This window comes from Sebastes fasciatus, chromosome 15, assembly GCF_043250625.1.
Source record: "Sebastes fasciatus isolate fSebFas1 chromosome 15, fSebFas1.pri, whole genome shotgun sequence".
In the NCBI taxonomy this organism is placed as follows: domain Eukaryota; kingdom Metazoa; phylum Chordata; class Actinopteri; order Perciformes; family Sebastidae; genus Sebastes; species Sebastes fasciatus.
Genome location: NC_133809.1, coordinates 20385679 through 20408477, shown reverse-complemented (window position 1 = coordinate 20408477; position 22799 = coordinate 20385679). Strand labels below are relative to the sequence as shown.

At 39.3% G+C, this 22799-nt stretch overlaps 1 protein-coding gene across 1 annotated transcript; it reads left to right on the top strand.

The window, feature by feature from the left end:
• The first annotated feature begins 7150 nt into the window (after positions 1-7150).
• On the top strand, positions 7151-22008 carry mfsd2aa (MFSD2 lysolipid transporter A, lysophospholipid a). The gene is made up of 14 exons (XM_074660473.1): positions 7151-7395; positions 9516-9644; positions 10302-10426; positions 14562-14685; positions 14782-14860; positions 14946-15091; positions 15175-15265; positions 16443-16558; positions 16905-16988; positions 18668-18751; positions 18853-18965; positions 19064-19207; positions 19435-19611; positions 20059-22008. The coding sequence occupies exons 1-14, from the start codon at positions 7303-7305 to the stop codon at positions 20099-20101; spliced, it is 1548 nt and encodes a 515-aa protein (XP_074516574.1). The 5' UTR covers positions 7151-7302; the 3' UTR covers positions 20102-22008.
• The last annotated feature ends 791 nt before the right edge of the window (positions 22009-22799 follow it).

The window sequence follows — 22799 nt, the reverse complement described above, 5'->3', positions numbered from 1 at the left end:
AATTTTACATACTTTATATACTGCTGTGTAGTAATATATAACAATGCATCATATTTAATAAGATAATCACAAGTTTCTTTTATGGGGAATCTTAACCAAAGTAACCAACTATGCTGTCAAACAAGCTTGTAGTGGAGCTAAAAGGTACAGAAATGAAGGAAAAATAGACACAGAAAGTAGAATAAAAGGGGAAAATATACTTTTAAAACAGGCAAAATACACATAACAAACATGACAATATGATATGACAATATAACCACACAAAAAGAGAGAGAAAAAAAAAGAATTCACTTACAAAACAAAACAAACAAATAAATAACAAGAGACATAAATAAAATGATGACAGGTAGAACATATTTAATATTTTACATAGTCCCACTCTTCACTAGAGCAAATGTTTTGTTCTTTGTTTTGTTTTCCATTTTATGTTGTATTGTGCTACATTTTGGTGGTTTGTAGCCATTGTTTTTTCCGAAAGAAATTGGGTTAAAATGGGATCAACCTCCAGTTCCTAATGGTCCCACCAGATCAAGTTTTCAAGAGGTAGGATCCACATCTTCTGGAAAACCTGCGATCAAGATCATCCTTCAGTATTGTGGACTGTTACTACTGTTTTATATGTCTTTATGTTTTCTTTTAATACATGTTAAAATAAATGTATGTCTCTGTGCATCACACAGAGACATACAATTTGTATTTTATCAGCTAATCCAATTACAGAGTCTCACAGCTTCAGTTCAGTACTATGTAGTATAGGGTTACCATGAAGTCCAGTAGATGGCGCCGTGGTGAAAGTTTTAACCTGTATAGTTACTAAAAGGTTCACATAACAGTTCAGTTGTTGTGGAAAGCACAAATCATATGATGATATTATAAAACAGTCAGCAGCACCTCAGTGATGCCCAAACATCTGCATCTGCCTCTGACTCTCATAAAAAAGAGATATTGTCCTTCCTGTTTGGATAAACAGTTTATTTTATTTTCAGAGATGCATGGTTTTCACTGGACACGAAGGGGATGAGAAATTGCAATCTGAAAAGTAACTAAATCTGTCATGATGTAGTCAAGTAAAAAGTACAATATGTCCTTCTGAGATGTAGTGGATTAACTTGAGTTTGTACTTAAGTACAGTACTTGAGTAAATTAACTTACATTCCACCACTGGTACTGGAGTATTTGTTCAATCCACCTATACGAGGTGACATACACACAGGTAATACTTACAGTAAATAATATAGACCTATATTTATGTTTTTTTAATCTTTGATTTAGAACTCTGTGGATTTAATTTTAGTAATTTGTGACATAGAAAACCTTTGAATCCACAAATGTGTAATGTCAGTTACAACAGCAATATGTAGGCTATATAACATTTGCTAACATTAGCCACTGAACAGGGGTGTGTTTTATTGCTTGGGAAGTCATGTGTAAGAGAACAATTGTGTTATTTCCTATGCCAAAAATCTCTGGGCAATTAGGATTAAAGTGAAAAAAAATCGAATATCTGTGAATTAATAAACTATGATTTTGCAGTTCCTGTTTGTCTGCTCTTGCTGAGTGAATATTACAGTTTTTCTCATTCACTTTGGTTAAATACTCAAATGAGAATTAGTATTTTTTTTCAAACAATGAGCTCAAATCTCTGAACAATTAGTTTGTTGTTCACAACAGATTATCATTTTCCATTCATTCAAGCAAATTGCACATGTTTTGGCACATGTGTGCACAAGAGTACGTATAATTGTCTATAATTTGCACAATAACCACTTGCACGTCTTGCTGATCAAAACTGATGAGTTGATTCTCATGGAAATTCTCATTTTCTTAACAACTTCTAAACATTTTTCATCGTTTGAGCCATTACATACAAAATTATACATTCATTTAATCAAAATCTGTCAAACATACATGTATATTGCATAAATATCTATGACATGGTGTTACTTACTGTGAGGAGGTACAATTAATTGTTTTTTACTGAACTACAGCAGGTTCTTTCATTGTTGCAGGGTTTGTTTTTTGGCATGGATGTCATTTTGTGGCACTGTTCACTGTATATGACTTTACATGAAAGCTTAAAGGTGAATTTTCTATTTATAATACATGTAACACATTCCAACACATACATTTACTGTAAATAATACATGTGCATATCCTGTTTCTGTGTACTGTTCTACAGTATTGACTTTTCTCAGTAAATATTTACCTGCTGTTGAAATGAGAATCTAAAAAGCTCCTTGTGATACACAAACAGCCTTCAGCTGGACAACACTGGCATTCTGGTATAATACAGTAAGTAGTCAGTGTCAACAAAAAGTAGAACAAAACTGAAATTTGCATATTTCACAAGGGTTGAGTGCCGTGGTGAAAAAACATCTAAACATTTTGACCAGTACGGCTCACACGATGACAAAACAACTTTTCATTTTGGTTGCCAATTTACTGACACATGAAGCATGAATGAAGTGTTTTGGGTGAGTTATACCTTATGCAGACATGCAATAGAGTTGTGATGTCCCATCAAGCAGTTGTGACGATTGCATTTACAGTTTAGAGAAAGTTTTAAGACTGTTTAAAAAAAAATTAGCCAAAGCCATTGAGAAAAACTGTAATCCACTAATTAAAAAAATAAGATTGCTATGTTATCACATTACATATGGTGTCTAGGTTTTTTGTGTGTGATTCAACTGTAAAAAGTCCTCAGAGATCAAACTATGAAAAATAAATGAAGAAAAGCACATGGTTCTTAGTTAATTATTTGGATCATACAGAATCTGTACTCAAAAGCTATTACACTTTAATTAAAATAAAAGCTTTGGTCAAAACGTATAACGTATTAAACCTACTCATAGTTACTCATTTACATAAAGTGTAAGTGTAAGTGTTACATAAACTGGAAACAAATCTGCAGGATTAAGATGCTTTCGGTTATTGTATGTCATGAGACCAAGTAAGTTCCCCGTACCTCCACCAAGCCAACCATGAGGTCTTTGTTTCACTGTAGCTGGGTCAACATACAACCATGGGAAAACCAGAGTCATATAAGAAAACCTACAATATCTAATGTAGGAAGAGACTGATATTTGTAGTGTCTTTTGACACTGATGTCTGTCTAGCATCATCAGTCTGATAGTGATTAAGATGGTCAACAGATGACCAGATGAACTTTTTATCTAGTTTTAGTCATGAACTTGACTCACTTCTTCGGGATTCCCCTTCAACTTTGTTTTTAACAGATTGTTTGGATTAGTCAGATTCCCTCAGTTTCATTTTGACACACAAACACACACACACACACACGTGTTCAAAGCTTTCTTCCTACAGTCAGCTTTTACAAGGTTGAATTGAATCAACAGTACGTGGCGGCATGTGTTGGGTTTGTGTTAACGTGTCTGCTTGTTTGGAGGAGAAGCAGCATGGCTCCTCAGCCAGGAGGTGGCATCATATTTTAGCTTTTGATTAGCAGTGCTGTTGAATGATAGAGGTCAAAAAGGGACATCAGATTGAATATGAGAGGGAAGGAGGAAGGGAAGGCACATTTTCTGTCATCTGCTTTTCATTCTCTGTTCTGTCTGATGTGTGTGTGCAAATAGACAAATGGGTGTGTGTGTTTAATGTATGATTACATTGGAAAATGAAAGCAGGCATTTGGCAAATGAAATGCAACACTTACAGTAATAGCCAGGGGTAAAAGGGCTCAATGTACAAACACCAACACAAGGAAAATAAAGGTGGTTCTGTGACAGGGGTGTTAAAAGCATTGTGTAAAATAAAGACTGAATTCCTAATCAACCTGCTTAACTGAATTCCATTCCATTGCTTTCAGTCTAGTATTTAAAACACTGCTTTACTGAAAGTGTCGTTATGTAAGATGCTGTAATGTGACCTGCAAACATTTTTCAGCATCACAGAAGTGGAAATGAAAGTATACCAGTGGCATTTGTTTTCAGAAGAAAAGAGAAACGCCAACTTCCGAGAATCGACTCAAGCTATCTGTCTTCAATTATAGTCTGTCCAGTATATCAAAATACTGAAATCATATTAGCAAGAGAGGACTTTATCACCATATGGTCCAGTTTTTATACTTTTACTGATGACTTCTTACATTTCCAGTATTTTATGGCCCGTTTAATAATTGTTTTTTGGGTTATGCATAATGAATGAAGATTACATTTTAAGTTATTATGCATTGCGACATTGTGGGTGTGTGTTGTGTGAAAGGGTCTTTAGAGTGATATTGATGATAAAACATGCTCGCTGTGTAATTGCCAAAGGAAGCTATGACCTCTCATAATGTCCTTAGGAAACATTAAGTGTAAAAAATAGACATTCTTTTACTTTTGTTCAATGGTGGCCATTATCTGGATAAAGGTAAATAGCATGAATAGCTGGAGTGGTGGTTGTTTATTTGGATAATGGGCGTCAACATCTTTCACGTTGCTTTGTGTGTAGAGTCATCTCAGTGTGTACGTGTGTGTGTTTAGAGAGAGAGAGTGAGATTGTATTTTGAGTAGATAAGGAATCAACTCTGAGTGAGTTTGGCAGTTTGACAATTTTTTCATACTTGTGCACAAGTTAAACGTCCAAATGTTTAACATGCATACTTTTTTTGCTTTAAAAAACATATAGCAAAGAAAAAATAATCACATACAAAAACATAATTATGCTCAAACTTTAATAGGCTAATCTATCAAAAAGTATATACAACTACAAGCCAAGTATAACTTTAGGCCTATGAAGCAAGAATACTTAAGTATATCTCAATCAAAAGATGAAGTACAAGTAGGCCTATAAGCCAAGCATACTTAGACTTTTCTGTATACTTGTCAGTATAAGCCAAGCATACTTAAACTTTTTTGTATACTTGTCAATGAGCCAAGTATACTTAGACTTTTCTGTAAACTTGTCAGTATAAGCCAAGTATACTTAGACTTTTCTGTATACTTGTCAGTATGACACAAGTATACTTAGACTGTTCTGTATACTTGTCAGTATGACACAATTATACTTAGACTGTTCTGTATACTTGTCAGTATGAGCCAAGGATGTATACTTTTGTTAAGTAGGGGAGAGTGGGGTAAGATGAGCCAATTTTTACTTATGCTGTCCTCGAGGTTAGGAAAAATGAGACAGAAGCAGAATGAAAACTTGAACCTTAAATTCAGGATCTCTCCTATCAAATGAAATGATCAGCATGCATCCATCACAAAGCTGTCTGGAAAAAATGACCTTCCCAAAAAAAGTGCTCCTGTGGCTCAACTTGCCCCAGGTAAGGGGTAAGTTGATCCGAGTCAGTGGGTAAGTTGAGCCATCGTGGGGTAAACTGAACATCTGAGTTTTTAAGTTTAAACCTCAGCATAAGTGTGTTAACAAACAGTTTCACAGTTATGAACTTGTGAGAACAAACCACCTGTGAGTTTCAAGACCATTGAACAATCAAAATATCATTCAATATTCGACAATATGCCAGTCGTCAAGGTTGCAGTGAAATATGAACTGTTGCTCCCTCCTTGCAGTTCCTCCAGCCTTTTGAGGTTGAGGTAGCTCCTTCAGCACATCACTCAGTGGAAAAGATGCCTCATCCTTTTCCTTGAATATAAAGGTGGGCTTCTCACGTCAAGTGTTCCCCCGGATTCTTCTGAGAAATCTTGCACTAACTTCGTTGCCCTCCAGGCTCTCAACCAAGCCAATGTAATGGTAGCTTCTGCCTTTGGATACAAAGTTTACTATGACAAAGTCACCAACTGACAGATCTGAGATGTCTGATTCACTTCTCTCATGCTCAGAAGTGTCATCAAATGGGATGGCATCACACTCTCCTCAGAACTGCTGTACGCTGTGATTTTCGTCTTGGTCTTTGGTTTGACCTAGGCCTACCTGCTAAACCCTGCTCTTTCCAGTTGTTGGGGACGGGAAGGTTGTTCTTTCTGCCAATTCCAATGCCAGTTCACAGCATTTCTTTGGAGTAAGGCCGTGGAACTGTTCAGCCAGCTTCTTGATATGGTCTGCAAGCTCCTTCTCTACCTCCTCTGTGAGGACCCTCTTTGCCTCTGCTGTTCCACTGTAACCAACTGTTTTTACTTCCTTTATCTCCCTCTTCTATAAAGGTTAACACATAAAAAAATCAAACCAAGTTGTGTAACACTCAACAGTAATACCATTTTATACATCAGAGAATTAATTTGGTTAATTTATGGTGGGGTAAGTTGAGCCAGTGGCTCGGAATAATAGTAGAATATTAGTGAGCCAGTGGCTCAACTTACCCCATAGCCTTTGGCTCACTTTGCCCCATAGCTACCATTTTGGAAAAAATGGCCCAGTTTAGCAATTCAGGCTAATCTTTAGCGAAGGGATTAACATGGTGTTATACCTTAGTAAATCACCAACATGTATAATATATTTTTTTAGACCTGGATAAATTTGCTTTGACCTAACATTCATTATTCCTGACATGCAGAAAATTGACTTTGATAGGGAAAAAACTGTTTTTGGTGTAAAAAAGTACTTACTACTTCTCCCATGTGCTTAACTCCATCACAGCAAGATAGAAATGATGGGTACTTCCTGAATTTATGGTCACATGACAAAACATAATCACAGTTGCCAAGATACAGGGGGTGGGTCAACTTACCCACTGGCTCATTTTACCCCACTCTCCCCTATATCTCTGATAAGTACATAAAAAATAAACTGAAAGCATACTCTCTTATTTTAAGTTTAAAAGAAGTATACTAATAGTACACTTGAATAAACGTATTGGTAAGGGAAGCTATTATGAAAAGCAAAAAATGAAAATCCTGATATTGCTATGTTTTGCTTTTTGCTGCTGCACTTAATGACTAATTGTAAGGTATTTGTTTTCCATTCTCCACTTACAAAAAATAAATAAATCAACCATTGTACATACAATTCAGTTTTGTTGAATCAGCCCATCATCCTTGTTAAAGATGGAGTACAGATGAATGTATCTTTGGGTGATGATTTATTTTATAAAAGCGTGTAGCAAGACTTGAATAGTTTAATGTAGGTTTAAAGTGCATCATTTTATCACCACACTGCAATTTCCTTCAGCACTTCCTTGCCACTGACTGAACATGCGATGGCACGTCATTGCATTGTGTGACGTAGCAGCGTAGTAGAATGAATGAGGCGAGGGAGGACACACAGAGAGCACGAGAGACTTGACTCAGACAGCCAGAGAGCACTACACGAGAACACTATGAAGCTGTGAAGCGCTTTTTTTTTCTAATAACAAATATTTACGATTTTGAATAATATATTATTTGTCGTCTTGAAGGCACAATGGCACGAGGAGAAGGCGCCGAGCAGTACGCAGCGAGTTTACTATCAGTCAAAGCTACTAATAATAACGTTACAGAGAGCAAGACAGCAAAGGTAAGGGTTATTTATTATAATTATTATTATTTATTCTGGGGTTATTAGATTGTGTTGCACCTGTGCGTAAAAGGTGTGTAAAAGGCGCCTAAATGGAAGGAAACGTCTGATACATTGTAGCCGGTTACTTCCTTTCGTTTTCTCCAACGCTCTCCTGACTTGACTTTGTCCTCTTTATTTGAATCTCACCCGGTTTGTGTCCATCTGTTCTCGGGCAGCTGCTCGTTTAGGCTGGCATACCGGTGTTAAAGGGACCGCATCTTAATTAAACTTGACATTTTGAAACTAGGCTACAGTCTGGTTAAAAAAAGCAGAGTTTTGTTATAAGACAGATGTGCTGCAGAAGAAACGTGACGTGGTACTAGCCTCTACTGCTCCACACTGCTCCATGATTCATTTGGTCTGAGGGTCTAAAATAAAGTGTGTATTCAGACAATAACATTAAAAAAAAGCATTTCAACAAGCCTCTTTGAGCGTTGCAGGGACTCTCATGTGTATTAAACCAGTCTGAAAGCCTTAAGGGACTCAAATTGTGACAAAGAGTGACATACATCACTGCATTTTTATTTTTATCTGCAGCCTAAAATACCTTCCACATCCTGTATGGGCTACGACCACTCTTTTAACAGCAATACCAGATGGCAACTTTATATGTAGAGCATGTACAATCTAAGCTCAGCAAAGCTAATTTTAAATGTCATGTTTGTTTCGAATAGGGGTGTAAGAAAATATTTTTAAAAATCGAATATTGCGATATTATGTTTTGTGATATTGTATTGATAATAGTTTACATGCAAATATTAAGTCAGTAAATACTTAATGTAATTTGCAAAGAGATGCACCCTCTCGGTGTACTGTACGTGCCCTTTCAAAGTAGTGCTATGATGGATGTTACAGGTACTGTGATAAATGCAGATCCCGCTGTTCTGATTGCATAAAAAAGTATAATTTTTTTACTAAGATTTTATGCATATGGTGGTGTATTCTTTATACTACAGTTTTCCTAAAATTAGGTTAAAGAAATCGCAATATATCACCTTACTTACAGTATCGCAATATATTGAATCGTAACCATACGTATCGTATCCCCAGATTATTGCCAATACACAGCGCTAGTTTCAAACATATTAAAAATGTAAATGACAGAACATTGCTTGGCATTTTCACTGTGTTAAAACATTTTGTATCAAATGTTAAATCATTTAATCAAGAAAAATAGTCAGATTAATCTGTAATGAAAATACTTGCAGCCCCAAATACCTCTTATTCAAATAGAAAACATTTCATTTATTTTCTTGAATTTATGTACAATTGTTTTCCTTGAATCCAGAATCGCTGTTGTTGAGGGGTTTTCCTCCTCAGTCATTAAATGTCGCCTACAGGCTGTATTTCTTCATGTAGTTATATTTACACCTGATAATTATGCCAATGTGGCCTTGTTACGCTTAAGGATTTAGGGGGGGAGAGAACATTACTCATTCCTGATTTGAGCGAGGAGGCAGCGATTTGCTCCCAACATGAGGTGATGCTGCTCTTGCGTCTGTGGCGGATGTGAATCAGGGTGTAGAGACCCCCTTGCTGACATCATCGGAGCGCGAACAGGTGATTGGCTGTGCCTGCGGGATGTGATAAGACTCTAAGCTGTCTGCTGACTGTTGGCTACTCAGCATGAAATGTCACACTACCTCCAACATCCTATTGCCAGAGCCAATGGCAGCGCTGGAGTCTTCCTGATGTAGTGTGAACTACAGTAACCTCATAGTTTCCCACCGCTGTCTGGCTGTAGCGTATACGCCCGGACTGCCTCTGGGATTTGTCTCTAATCTGGTACTCTGAGCAGTGGGGTGAGGGAAGTTAGCCAATCTCAGTCCCTCGTGGTAACATGTTGTTTAACACTGAGTTTTGGACAGAGGGATGGATGAGGGTAATGATGAAATAAACTCCAGAGTACAGAAGAGAGCTGAAGATAATGACCACATAGCACTACACTGCCCACATCACTTTACCTACATTTATAGCTCCTCTGGGAAGCATTTCAGTGTTTATAGTCAGATGCACTAACTGTTATAAAGCCAAACATTACATTATCTCCTCTCTCCTCCTCTCTCATTGTCTTCCAGCCAAAGGAGCAGAGAAGTCGCCTGACTGTATGGAACAAACTGTGCTATGCCATCGGCGGGGCTCCCTACCAGATCACCGGCAGCGCTCTGGGCTTCTTCCTCCAGATCTACCTGCTGGATGTGGCTCAGGTGATTGACAAGAGACGCACAAAAAGACTGAAATCACACTTGTCAGAGCTAGAAAACACAATATTCCTTGCATATATATCTCTGATATTTTGTTTAACTGGAAAAAAGTCATTGGAAATACTTTAAATGGCAAATTAAATGTCCTCTATATTCCCCATTATTCAAACATCCATTTGTTAATTCTGCAGCGTTGGAGACTCATTTCCTTATCTTTGAATTTGTCCCGTATAATTCCACATACTGATTAACTTGGAGGCCAAAGCTAGAGTTCACTCTCACCAGCCTCGTATGAGTTTAACAGTCTTCATCCTGCTGTAGTCGCCGGTCAAGCGCATTAACTTGGACTCCTACTGCTTTGTTTTTGTTACTCAATTAGCAAGTTAGACTCTTCCACTGTACACAGTGGGAACTTAAATAAAGGTCATTCAGCTCAAGAGATGAGACCATTACAGTGGCTTTGAATGCCACGTTGTTCTTAAACAAATGACACACTTGTTTGTTTCACTTGCAGCAGTTACAGAGCCTCGAAATGTCTCCATAACCTCATGGCTCTTTTGAATCACTCGCTGGCCGTGCCATATGAGGTAGTGTTTGGTGTCCTCTTTGTTTTGGTTTCACGTCTCACTCTTTTTCCACTTTCTCCCCCCCCCCTTTTAGCTGGATCCCTTCCATGCCTCTATCATCCTGTTTGTGGGCCGGGCCTGGGACGCCATCACAGACCCCACAGTGGGGTTCCTGGTGAGCCGGAGTAGATGGACCCGCATCGGCCGCATGATGCCCTGGTAGGTGTTTGACTCTCACATTAGCAGCATATGCATTTTAGGACAAGGTTCGCAACATAAAGAGGATATTAAAGGTACACACAATGAGTACGTGCAGGTAGGTAGGTAGACAGGCAGGAAGCCCGTCCAGTCATTTCATTCTCCCCAAATGACATGATTGAACAGGTTTATTCCAGTCCTGCGACAGCCACAGATGCCAGATATTTATCTTTTTTTTTTTTGTCAAAGCATTTGATTCATTGATTGCTGTCAGGATGTAAAGAACATTTCAACAAATATAACATAAAATGTTTTTGAAGAAGATTACCAACCCTAGCTTCAAGGAAATCTTGAGTTGGGTGAGGCAAATGTTCTGACGAAAACCAGCTCATGAGCAGTCGGCAGTAACCATGGCAACAGAGATGAGGTGGTTACTGAGGAATAATGAGTGAGTGTGAGAATATAGTCCATATGAAACACAGAATAATGTGTGCATCAGAAATCTGTATGACACATACTAAAAATACAAGAGGAACCTTTTCTTTCTTTTATTTGAGTTTGTCTTCACCTCTTTCTAGATGCAGATGTGTGGTGGAATCTACCAGCTGTTTTTAATCTCAGTTAAGACACATGTGGTTCACGTTTTGAAGTGACTTGGCATTGTGTAAAGTTATTTCAACATCTGGAAGAGACCTTTATGCTTGTAGCTAAATATGTTCATCCATGCTAGAAGTGTTGTTCACTGTTGTTGGCGCATTGCTGCGTTTCACCTCCCCCAGTAGATCAGTGGAATAGCATAACACCATTGGCACGATTGTGTATCACCCACATGCTTGTGGATGTCAAGTCATGTCATGTTTGTTCACGACATCACAAAACTCATATAACTGGTATAACATATATAACATATATACTCACTGGTATAAACAGTACAGCAAAATCTTGTCTCACAGTATAGAGCATATCATCAATCCTATGTATATGTGAACGTGTTTGACTATTGTACATGTTAGCCTTGTGACACACTGGCGACCAGCTGGCTTCCTGTCTATCCTTTCCTCTTCCCAAAAGCAAGCTGGGTTTGGCTTCAGTCTAGCTACATGATGTCATATATTTAAGCACTGAAAGGCTCAACACGAAGCACGGAAAGGTGCAGGTTTTAAAATTGTAAATTTAAAATGCTCTGCTTGAGGGAGTCAAGATGACCTTGACATTCTGCTCGTAGAGCGAAATGAGATGCAGCTTCTTTTACATATGTGTGTGTGTGAGAAGGAAAGGAGAGCGCAAAATGGGGATGTGGCGGTGTTACGAGAATGTCTGGTTTAGATCGCTTCAGGCCGTGGTTTAATTTGCACATGATATCACGGTGATATGTTGAGCATCATGGGTATTTGAGTCAGAAATGCCGGCTGTGCACGAGTTCGAGGAAGGGGGGTGTGGGTGGCTTCTGCTATGATTGGTCCAACCCACAACACACCATCAGCTTGATACCAATAGGGGTGTGTCCATCTTTGTGTGAGTTTGATTTCACTGTTTGGGAGGGGGATTTCCAGACGCAGAGAGAGGTTACTTTGGGTCAAGAAAGAGGCATGCTCGGTTGAAATAATGGTCATTGTTTAGGCATCATGTACGTGATCCTCTGTGTACAGTGTAGCTTTTCAGATTGAAGTGAAACAACCAGCTGTTAGATAAGACCACACAGATGTCTTTTTATGTCCTCTTCCTATCTGTGCTGAAAATGTTTTACACACCGATATTGTGACATAGCACTAGAATGAGACATTTAGTCTGCATATTTATTACATTAAGTTTTTTTTTGCATTTACACTATTAATTGATTTATTATATGTATCTCAAGGTTATTTTCCTTGAACTCTAAATGTGACAACAGAATCTGTGGTGCGTGTTCAATCAGCCATGTCAGTGCGTGAAACAGTCCAATCTGGCCTCCATTTCCAAATAAATTAGCTCTCATTAGCCTAATTCACTCAGACATTAGAGGGAATCAGGAGGGGCTTTCTTTCTTATTTCCCACATGTCTCACTAGAAGGGGGGTGGTGGGCTCATATGACCATGTGCGAGTGCAGAAGTGTCATGTTCAATAAAGGAACCTCTCTCTGTGTTCAGTGATATCATGGCCCTCAGGGAGAGTCAGCTCTCTTGCATGACCCCTCCAAAACTAAAATTAGAAGCAAAAATATTGACTTATTAGTTAGATTTGCTGTCATTTTACAGCACTGCAGGAGGGTTTTGATTCATCTCCCGGCTATCTTTTCAGTTAATAGTTTGATCTATGTGAGAAAATAGTGGGAAATTTAAAAAACAATTTCACAATCACAAATTCCAGTAGCCATTTTCAAATTGCTTGCTTTATTCGACCAACAGTCCAAAACCAACAGGTATTATGTTTACTATCACAAAAGCAGAAAAACTGCACAGCTAAGAAGCTGAGAATATTTGGAATTTTTGCTTGAAAAGTGACTTATTAAACAATAAATCAATTCTCAAAATAGTTGCAGATTATTTCTGTTAATCAACTAATTAATTAATTGATTTATTGTTGGTTGTGTTGATGCCAAAAAGAGGCACAAAAATAAAATATTGAATGTTTCTCTTCATTGCCCCGCAGCAATGCAATGAGATCTAACAGTAGGGGTTTATACATCTGTCTATTATCTGTAACCGCTTATCCTATTCAGGGTCGCGGGGGGGCTGGAGCCGATCCCAGCTGACATTGGGTGAAGGCGGGGTACACCCCGGACAGGTCGCCAGACTATCACATGGCTGACAAATAGAGACACTTTCACACCTACAGGCAATTTAGAGTCAACAACTAACCTAATCTCTGGACTGAGGGAGGAAGCCGGAGAACCCGGAGAAAACCCACGCTAACACGGGGAGAACATGCAAAGTTAGTAGGGGTTTATGTAAAAGAAAAACAGTATGATATCCTCATGTTCATGGGGAGTTTTCGCTGGACTGTTATTTGTCTTAAGCACAAATTTTTCTGAAGTGGCACGAGCCTCTCTGACTGAGGTCAGCTGGAGGACACGCAAAGCTGAGGAGAAGGCTGCTGAGACTGAGATGGGTGAGAGCGAGGTGGGCCAGAGTGGCCTCATCGTTGGTCCAGCCCACCCTCGTCCCCCTCTGCAGCCCAGACTGAGCCCTTTCTCCACACACAAGCTCTAACAAGGCAGGATTAGGGGGATTATTCACAAAGCGGCAGGGAGAGAGTAGAAAAGAAGTGACTGCACGGGAGGAAAAATTAAAAGGATTCGGGTGGGGTAAAGCTACAGTAACAGTTGGCAGAATTAATTAAACACAGTCTTCAGCAGTGAGTAACAGCAGGCTAGTCACACTTTATGTTTCAAGCCAAACAGTACAGAATCTATAGGGAACCCCACTGTAGTGAATCTAATTGATAAAAATATTAGGGCTGTCAATCGATGATGATCATAACGGTCCATAGTCCATCGCGGGTAATCGCAAAATAATCAAATTTTTGTATCTGTTCAAGTTCAAGTATTTAATACTCTTAATGAAACAAACATGCTGCTTTATTCAAATGTATGTACAGTATATATTTATTATTGGAAATCAATTAACAACACAAAATAATGACAAATATTGTCCAGAAACCCTCACAGGTAATAAAAAATATGCTCAAATCATAACATGGCAAACTCAAGCCCAACAGGCAACAACAGCTGTCAGTGTGCTGACTTGACTATGACTTGCCCAAAACTACATGGGTATGTCTGTAAAGGGGAGACTCGTGGGTACCCATAGAACCAATTTTCATTCACATATCTTGATGTCAGAGGTCAACGGACCCCTTTGAAAATGGCCATGACTTTTTTTTCATTGCATACGTTTCAAGCATTATTGAGCCTCCTTCCCGACAAGCTAGTATGACATGGATTCATTAGGTTTTCCAGTTTCATATGATGGCAGTATCTTCACTCTAGCTTTAAAATTGAGACCGCTACAACCTAAAAATCGCAAGTTGCGTTAATAGGTTAAAGAAATTAGTCGCTTTAAAACAAATTTGCGTTAACAGTGTTATTATCGCATTAACTTTGACAGCCCTAAAAAATATCTTTGCTTTGATTAAAAACACACATTTGCTAACAATCCTCCACCCTTTTCTTCCCAGGATCCTTTTCTCTACTCCGTTTGCGGTGCTGACTTACTTCCTGATCTGGTTCGTGCCTCCCTTTGAGGAAGGGAAAGTCGTCTGGTACCTCATCTTTTACTGCCTCTTCCAGTCAATGCAGACGGTTAGTATTTCATGTCAACACTCCCCATCACTTAGTTCTCCTTTTGGTCCCACTGTGTGTACACTAGCCTAACTGTGTGTTTGTGTGCGTTTGCAGTGCTTCCACGTGCCGTATTCAGCGCTCACCATGTTCATCAGCAATGACCAGAAAGAGAGGGACTCTGCCACCGCTTATCGTACGTCACTCAGCTCGCCTGTGTGATTGAAAGCTTTTACATTTGTGTTGTCGTTCAGGCTCTGACGCTCCCTTTCTACTCTCAGGTATGATGGTGGAGGTGCTGGGCACAGTTCTGGGTACAGCGATCCAGGGTCAGATAGTAGGTGGCGCCACAAATTGTCCCACTGAGGCTGATGACCTCGACAGCAGAAACTCGACCAACACGTCCATAGTTTCACTGGATGAGACGGTGAGTCTCTTGCATTGTATCAGATAAATGATAATATTTACACAAGTGTTAGTCCAAGCTAATGTTGTCCTCTCTGTCCTCAGAAACAAGCTTACTTGATTGCTTCAGGGGTCATCTGCATCATCTACGTCTTCTGTGCCATAGTCTTGTTTTTTGGTGTGAAGGAGCGAAAAGGTATGAATCCATGAAATACCAAGAGAGCTTCTCACTTGTCCGATGCCATGGTGGAATATTTAACATACTTAAAGCAGAGCTGTGGACTTAAAGACGCATAACTTGGACTGGAGTCAGACTTGAGTCATGAATCTGAGGACTCAACTTGACAAAATCAAAAAAGACTTACATATATACTCTGAATCTATCCGACAGCAGCCAATCACGTTGTGTGAGCAGCAGTGCACGCCAACAGACACACAAAAGCTGCCTCACATCATCACACTCGGACCGCAGCATGCAAAACTTTTTGCAAAACAATGCAAATAATTTAATTGTTGGTGCCTTCAAATGAAACTCGTGAGCTTGTGTTTACAACATGGGAAGTCGTGTACACGATATGCTTGGTGTTCGAGTGGATAAGTCGTGAGAACACCGCTGCTAAGCAACGGCAATATTAACGTTACTGTCGGTGTCTAGAAGCCACAGAGGCTAACAATTTAGCAAGCTAGCAAGTGGGTAAAATAATGCAGTAAATGTAAAGGCATAATGACAGAAGGAAAAAGATGAGGCCGTTGGTAATACCAACATTTTCCTCGAACATGTTATAAAATTACCAAAAAAAAACAATATATGACTAAAATTACAATATATTCACTTATGTACCGAAAATATTAACTTCCATGGCCTCCGCTATTTCTGACGTCAACAAACACGCCACAAGTCGTGAACTCTGAGCTTTCAGAAACTTTCCACTTACTCGCCCCCCTCTCGTGGTATTCACAACGAGGTTGTGAATACCACAAGAGGGGGGCGTTCATATGGACTCTTCTCATAAACACGGTAAACGTGACCCCATTTGAAGGCACCATTTGTCGCAGGAATAACATGAAATTTAATTTGGTGATGGCTGCATAATGACTTGATTCAGGACTTCATCACCAAGAGTCCTACTAGTGTCTTGCAAAACCATGACTTTGTCCCACTAAAGTTTGTATCAGTCTGTATCAGTTGTCCTTGGGAAACATTTGGCCTTCTTATCACTGACTTTTCTCAAAAAATGTCAGAATGTGGTGGCCACATACCACAACATTGTTTCTCATCATAACAGCTCTGCATTGTGCATTAAATTCCTCACAGCAAAATATTTTCAGCTGTCTCTTATCTTTGTTTTCTTCTCCTCCACGTTGGATCGTAGAGAGCCAGCAAAAGAAAACATTGCTCACGTTCCGTCAGGGCATATGGCTGGTGATGAGTCACGGACCGTACGTCAAACTGGTCATCGGCTTCCTCTTCACCTCTCTGGCCTTCATGGTAATACTGTGTTTCATTATCTGTTTCGATGCTTGATACAGACGTTATTGATGAAGTCACAGTTAAAGGCATAATTCAACATCTTGGGAAATAACTTTTTCTTTGTTGTCGAGCGATATCTGATATCTGTCTATTAACTGAAGCTACAGCCGAGAGACATTTAGCTTAGCTTACCTTGGAAATAAGGGGAAACAGCTCGCTGTCCAAAGGTAAAACCACAATTTGTCGTTTTTAGACTTTGTGTGGATTAAACAAACAAAATATAAAGTGTATTTCCCAAGATGTTGAACTAATCCTTTATCTGTAGTTTGCATAAAAACGACTCTTCTTCATTTGTCTTTTACAGCTACTGGAGGGAAACTTTGCCCTTTTCATCACCTACTCTCTCGGCCATAGGAGCCACTTCCAGAATATTCTCCTGGTCATCATGGTGAGTGTTTCTATTTCCCACTGAAGGACTGTTTACTTCTGTGTAAAAGCGCTAATCGGTATGAGATTTGGAGGACATCTGCAGGCTTGTTTGGCTATCCTTGTGGCGTAGAGTAAGCCCCCAGTGTTTGTGGGGTTTTCATCCCGTGCTCTGAGGCCTCTCCTCACGCGAGGAGGCGCATGGTGCCGGGGCTGAAAGGGCAGATTTTCAGGGTGAGAGGAGGTGTTGTTTGGGCTCCTGGGAACCTGTCTCCCAGTCACACACTCACTTGGCCTTAGCAGGAGATGGAGGGAGAGACAGGCACACAGTGGAGCTTTTGTTGCCCTGGCGATCCCTGACCGCCACCATGGGAACTGCCACCAATGGTTGTGCCCTCCTTTCCATCCTCCTCTCGCTGCTCTCTGCTCTGGTGCCTTTCCCTCTGATTAGGAGTGGAAACATTTTTGGGCACCTTGTATCATATTCAGAGAGGTGGGAGTTGAGGGGGAGAAAGGAAATTTACCCACAGTTGATGTTCATGTTATTTCTCAGGCTGATAAGTTGTCAGTAGCAAGCTTGTTCCTGTGTGGTCATTTAACACTGGTTGACTAAGTTTGACCTAGAGGTCAAAGGTCGTCTGCCCCCTGCAGGGTTAAGTCAAGACCACACAAAGCATAATGTGCCCTTGTCCCTTGACCTCGTCTTGCACTGGTCACTTTATTCTTTCCGGTTCCCACATTTTCCAGAATTTAAATGAAGCCCAGTTAGAAGTTGGATTTTTTTTCAATGGAGAATATGTTTCATTTAGAAATTACCATTTCACACAACTCCTTTGATGGTTTATTATAATGTTAAGTTATCATTTAGGTAACTTCCATCGTGCCCAGAGCACGATGAGCACTATTTCATGATTTCCAGACATATGTCCTATATGTCCTAATATATTTTCATGTAAATGTTACAAAGGAAAATGCCTACATGGAAACAAAGAAATCAGGCCCTTTAAAACATTACAAATTAACAGTGATAGTTGTACGTCATTATATATGTTTTATTCAAATGTGGCTATGACAATGGACCATATGCACCACAGGATATAACATACTCAAGCCAAGATTTCAAACTAAAAGTTGATTTTAATCCTAGATTATTATCTGGGCAGACTTTTTTTCCCCACACTTGATTTCCACCAGAATTAAAAGTTACATACAGAATGTTACGTAAAAACTAAATATCACCCAAAATACAGAGGACATGACCTCTGTGTCCTCGATGGTAACAAAGGCTCTGATCATAACAATGCAAGTGATACAAGTAAAGTGGCAATCCTTTCCCTGACTCCCAAAGTTGTCAAGTTCTCCAGCGTACAAAATGTATGTTATATTATCTGCAACAATGCGAGAGCACAGATAAATATTTCTCTGTTACATTTAGATTAAAACAACATAATCCATATGGCTTCAGGAATTGAATGCCTCTCTTTCTTTTTAACAAAGCTAATCTAGCTAGGCTAAACGGCTTCATCTGGCTGAATGATTCCAGATAAATGTGATGTTTTTATTGTTAACTTTGGTTGAATGATGAATAATCAGTCATAAATTAACTGTGCACACCCCGTGTCCTTTTGCTCTTTTGTGAGCATGCGTAATGAGATTTAATGAAACAACATAACTGATAATTCTGTGGCACATTTTTTCCAGCTATCTGGGACTCTAACCATCCCGTGGTGGCAGTGGTTTCTGACCCGGTTTGGGAAGAAGAAAGCGGTTTACTTCGGCATCTCGGTGAGTAAAAACAAATGCTTGTTTTTGGTCAAACAAGGGGATTCATTCAAAAAGGATGTGTTGTTATGGAAGTGCTCACATCCTTCTGTCGCTTTCACTAGTGGGCGGTACCCTTCATGATCCTCATCATCAGCATCAAGAGCAACCTGATCATTTCTTACTTGGTCTCGGTGGCGGCAGGTGTGAGCGTGGCGGCAGCTTTCCTCCTGCCTTGGTGAGTTTATCCACAGAACCCATGGATTCATATGCAGATGTGAATATTTGTTGATTGCGTCACGAGCATCCTTCTAAATGTCGTGTTTGTGCTTTCAGGTCAATGCTTCCCGATGTAATGGATGACTTCAAGGTTAAAAACCCTGACATCCACGGTCACGAAGCCCTCTTCTACTCCTTCTATGTGTTCTTCATCAAGTTTGCCTCTGGAGTATCCCTGGGTATCTCTACACTCAGTTTGAAGTGAGTTAGCTGATCCATATCTGTCATAAATTATTCTCATGTACATTTTTACCCTCCCTGTCATCCCTTAAAGTTTAGTCAGTTTATGTCTCCAACACTATAAGAGATTAGCTCCGTGTTGACCACGATCATGTGGTCAACAATCACATAATCCTTCACCTAACAAGTCTTGCCAAACTACTCGCGTCAGCTCAACGTTTCTCCCTCCTATCTGCATTTTTTCGCAGATTTGCCGGCTATGTGACCGGGAGCTGCTCACAACCCGAGGCCGTCAGTTTAACCCTGAAGGTGCTGGTCTCTCCTGTGCCTGTGGTCCTTATAGCGGTGGGACTCTTGATATTGAGGACCTACCCTATTGATGAAGAAAGGAGGCAGGGAAACCGAAAACTACTGCAGGAAATGCTGTAAGTGAAATGCACATACAAGCCCTTGACACACGACTACGCAGAAGTTTATGCTTGATTCGGGATAAACGACAAACAATGTAAAGTGGTCGCGCACATCCAAAACCATAGTAGGCTGGTGCTGGACCAGTAGAAGACAGCAACGAAAAATTTAGAAGAAGGTCCGCACACTATAGCTTCCTTAAGTGCAATTTATGGCACATCTTTGTTAGTGACATTCAAAATGGTTGAATTGGGGATAAACACCTGTTGTTGTGCAGCAGGACTCGTGCATGACCACAGTGTGCAAACCAGTGAGACGCTAAATTCAGTTCCGCTCTATATACCTGAGCTAAATTCTAATGAAACCTGTTTCGCTCCGGTGTTGGCATTTCTTTATTCACCCTATCTGGACAAGCCAAGTTCTTTGTGTGTGACTCCTGGCTGTTCTCCCGTCCTTTTAAACAGGGAATCTGAGTCCGAAACTTCAGCGCTTGGAAGCGAGGTGTAGCGGCAGAGGACGAGCCAACCAACCACCACAGCTGCTTTAACATGTTTGCACAGGCTGTCGAGGGACTCGACCGCCAACTATCTGGACTAACAGAGGAGAAACCACAGACCACTGCTGACCAAACATCATCAGCATTAACCGGCTTCCTCTGGTGGATCACACAGGTTTACGTCGCCCTCTAGTGGCCGGACAGCGGCATCTCGTGTGGGATTCAAGTATTTTCTGTTCTTTATCTCCAGCTGTGTCCCAGTTAAACTCTATCTGCTAAAACTAAACGGCATACACAATTTACAAATATCTACAGTGTATTGGCCGGTAGTGTAGAACCAAAGTCCTTCTTGCTTTCACTTCCCAACATACTGAGGTTTTCTGTCATTGTTAAGATGAAACACACCATATTTTACTTACTGCTTAACTTGACAGTAAAATCTCATCAGATTTATCATTTTAAAGGAAGATGAAACATGTTTTAGTTAGCTTTAAACAATTACAGCTCCTATATGGCTCATGGGAGCTGTAGGCTTTTTTATCTTGGTGGAATTTTCCTCAACAGAGAGAATTTTTTTTTCCAAAGATTTGTGACTTTATTGTTTACTGAGATGCAACTATGTTATTTACCTCCACTAGCAGCTCCTCCATTTCTTATGTGCATTGCAATGTGGGACAGTAGTTTTCATCAACTCTATTTTTACACCAGTGTGAATGCACTACATACTTAAATACTAGGTTGGTTTTGGGACACAGCTTGTGATCTGTGGCGTTGTTTATGAAATATTTATTAGTTGGTTTACAAGATCGGACCTTCACTCGTACAGACTGGAGTGTGATGTTACCATTGTTGTTTACTATGTCTTCGGTCACTTGTGTGTGACATACCATTCAGACGGTGCTCTGAAGGAAATGCACAGTATCAGCCTTTATTTATAAAGGGCATACCAGCACTATTCCACTGATTGGAGTTGTATGGAGCGGTGCTGCATTTTCTACTGTTCATTTGGTGTTGTTGTTTCCTTTTAGAAAGGCAAACACTTTAAGTGTACTTGAATCGTCTGAAGGGGAAAAGGCACCTCGTGGTATGATGTACTCAGTACATCATACCACGAGGTGCCTTTTTAAGGTGCCTTACACACGCACACATCTTGAATAACTAGTTGTAATGAGATTTTCTGTTGAACTTGTTACTCTGATTACTTTTTGCCACTGAGAAGGGTTTTCCCACCTTTTTTGTGCTTTAATATTTCAGCCTATCTCCGTCAGGTTTATCAGACATCTCGGAATGGGCTTTCACAGCGAAGTCAACTCCAGTATGACGTCATCCAGCATGTTCTCACTTCCCAAAGGGAAGGAAAATGCTTTTTTTAACTATTTATTTAAACAAGCTATCTAAGGGATTGTCATTTTTTCTTATGAAAGCACATGTGTATAATAATTTATTAATGGTTATTGATGGATATGTGAGTGATATTCAAGTCCTGTGGAAAACATTTGAGAACATCAAAATGATGGATTTTTGTTTTTATAGCACAAGTTGCTATAATGTGATAAACAAGCTGCCTTTACAGTGTTGTGACTCTTAAAAACAGCATCCCCAAACCCAGTTTTTCTATTCTATGGTATGCGGGAGACATTTGTCCTCTCTTTAGATGACTTCACATCCTTATTAAGTTATAAGTTATAAGTTATTAAGATTTCAGAGAAATCTCTTTAAAGCTTAATATATTCCTGCACAGTTTTCATTTGAGATTGCACTGAATGGACTGAAAGAAGCACATTGCATCTTTCCTTGGTGTTCATATGTATGATATGTAAATACTTTTTTCCAAGTTTGATCAGCGAAGAGACAAATTAATGTGCTGTAAATTTGTAATTTTAAGTCTGTGAATAAAGGTTGTCAAAACAAAGAAAAATCTGTTGATGTCTTTGCAATACAGTATATCCAAAACTCTACACTGTAGAATATTTAACCACAGACACCTTGATGAGGTTTATTTGCCAGATATATTTAGTAGAATTAAATTCAACAAAGATGGTATAAAGTACATCAATGGCAGGTAGGCCCCTTGATGAAAGCTGAAGATTTCAGTTTAGTAGTATCAAAACTTTTACGTCATTTTTCATAAATCAATGTAAATACAAATCTTATGTATAGAGCTGAGCAAAATATCAATATTATATCGATATTATGATATAAGACCAGATTTGGATATTGTAATACAGCATAAATGTTGTCTTTTCTTGGTTTTAAAGGCTCCATTACAGTAAAGTGATGTCATTTTCTGAACTTAACAGACTGTTCAAGGTGCTCTATTTCATTATATCCACATTACTGATGATTATTTATCAAAAATCTCATTATCTAAAAATTGTGAAAGCACCAATAGTCAACCCTACAATATCATCGCAATATCGATATGAAGGTATTTGGACAAAAATATTGAGATATTTGATTTTCTCCATATCGCCCAGCCCTTTGTACATACATGGGACTTTGTAACACACTGTTCACAGATAAATTAATTAGTCTCGTTTTGCAACACAGAGCATATATATTCACATTTATACTCTTTTTTTTGACAATTGAATATTAACACTAACTGCTTACTAACAGGAAAAACGATCTGTCCTCAGATTTTAGGATGGTATTTTATTAAAAGAAATATAACATTAAGGCGGAATCATTCACTTGTTACAGTGATTA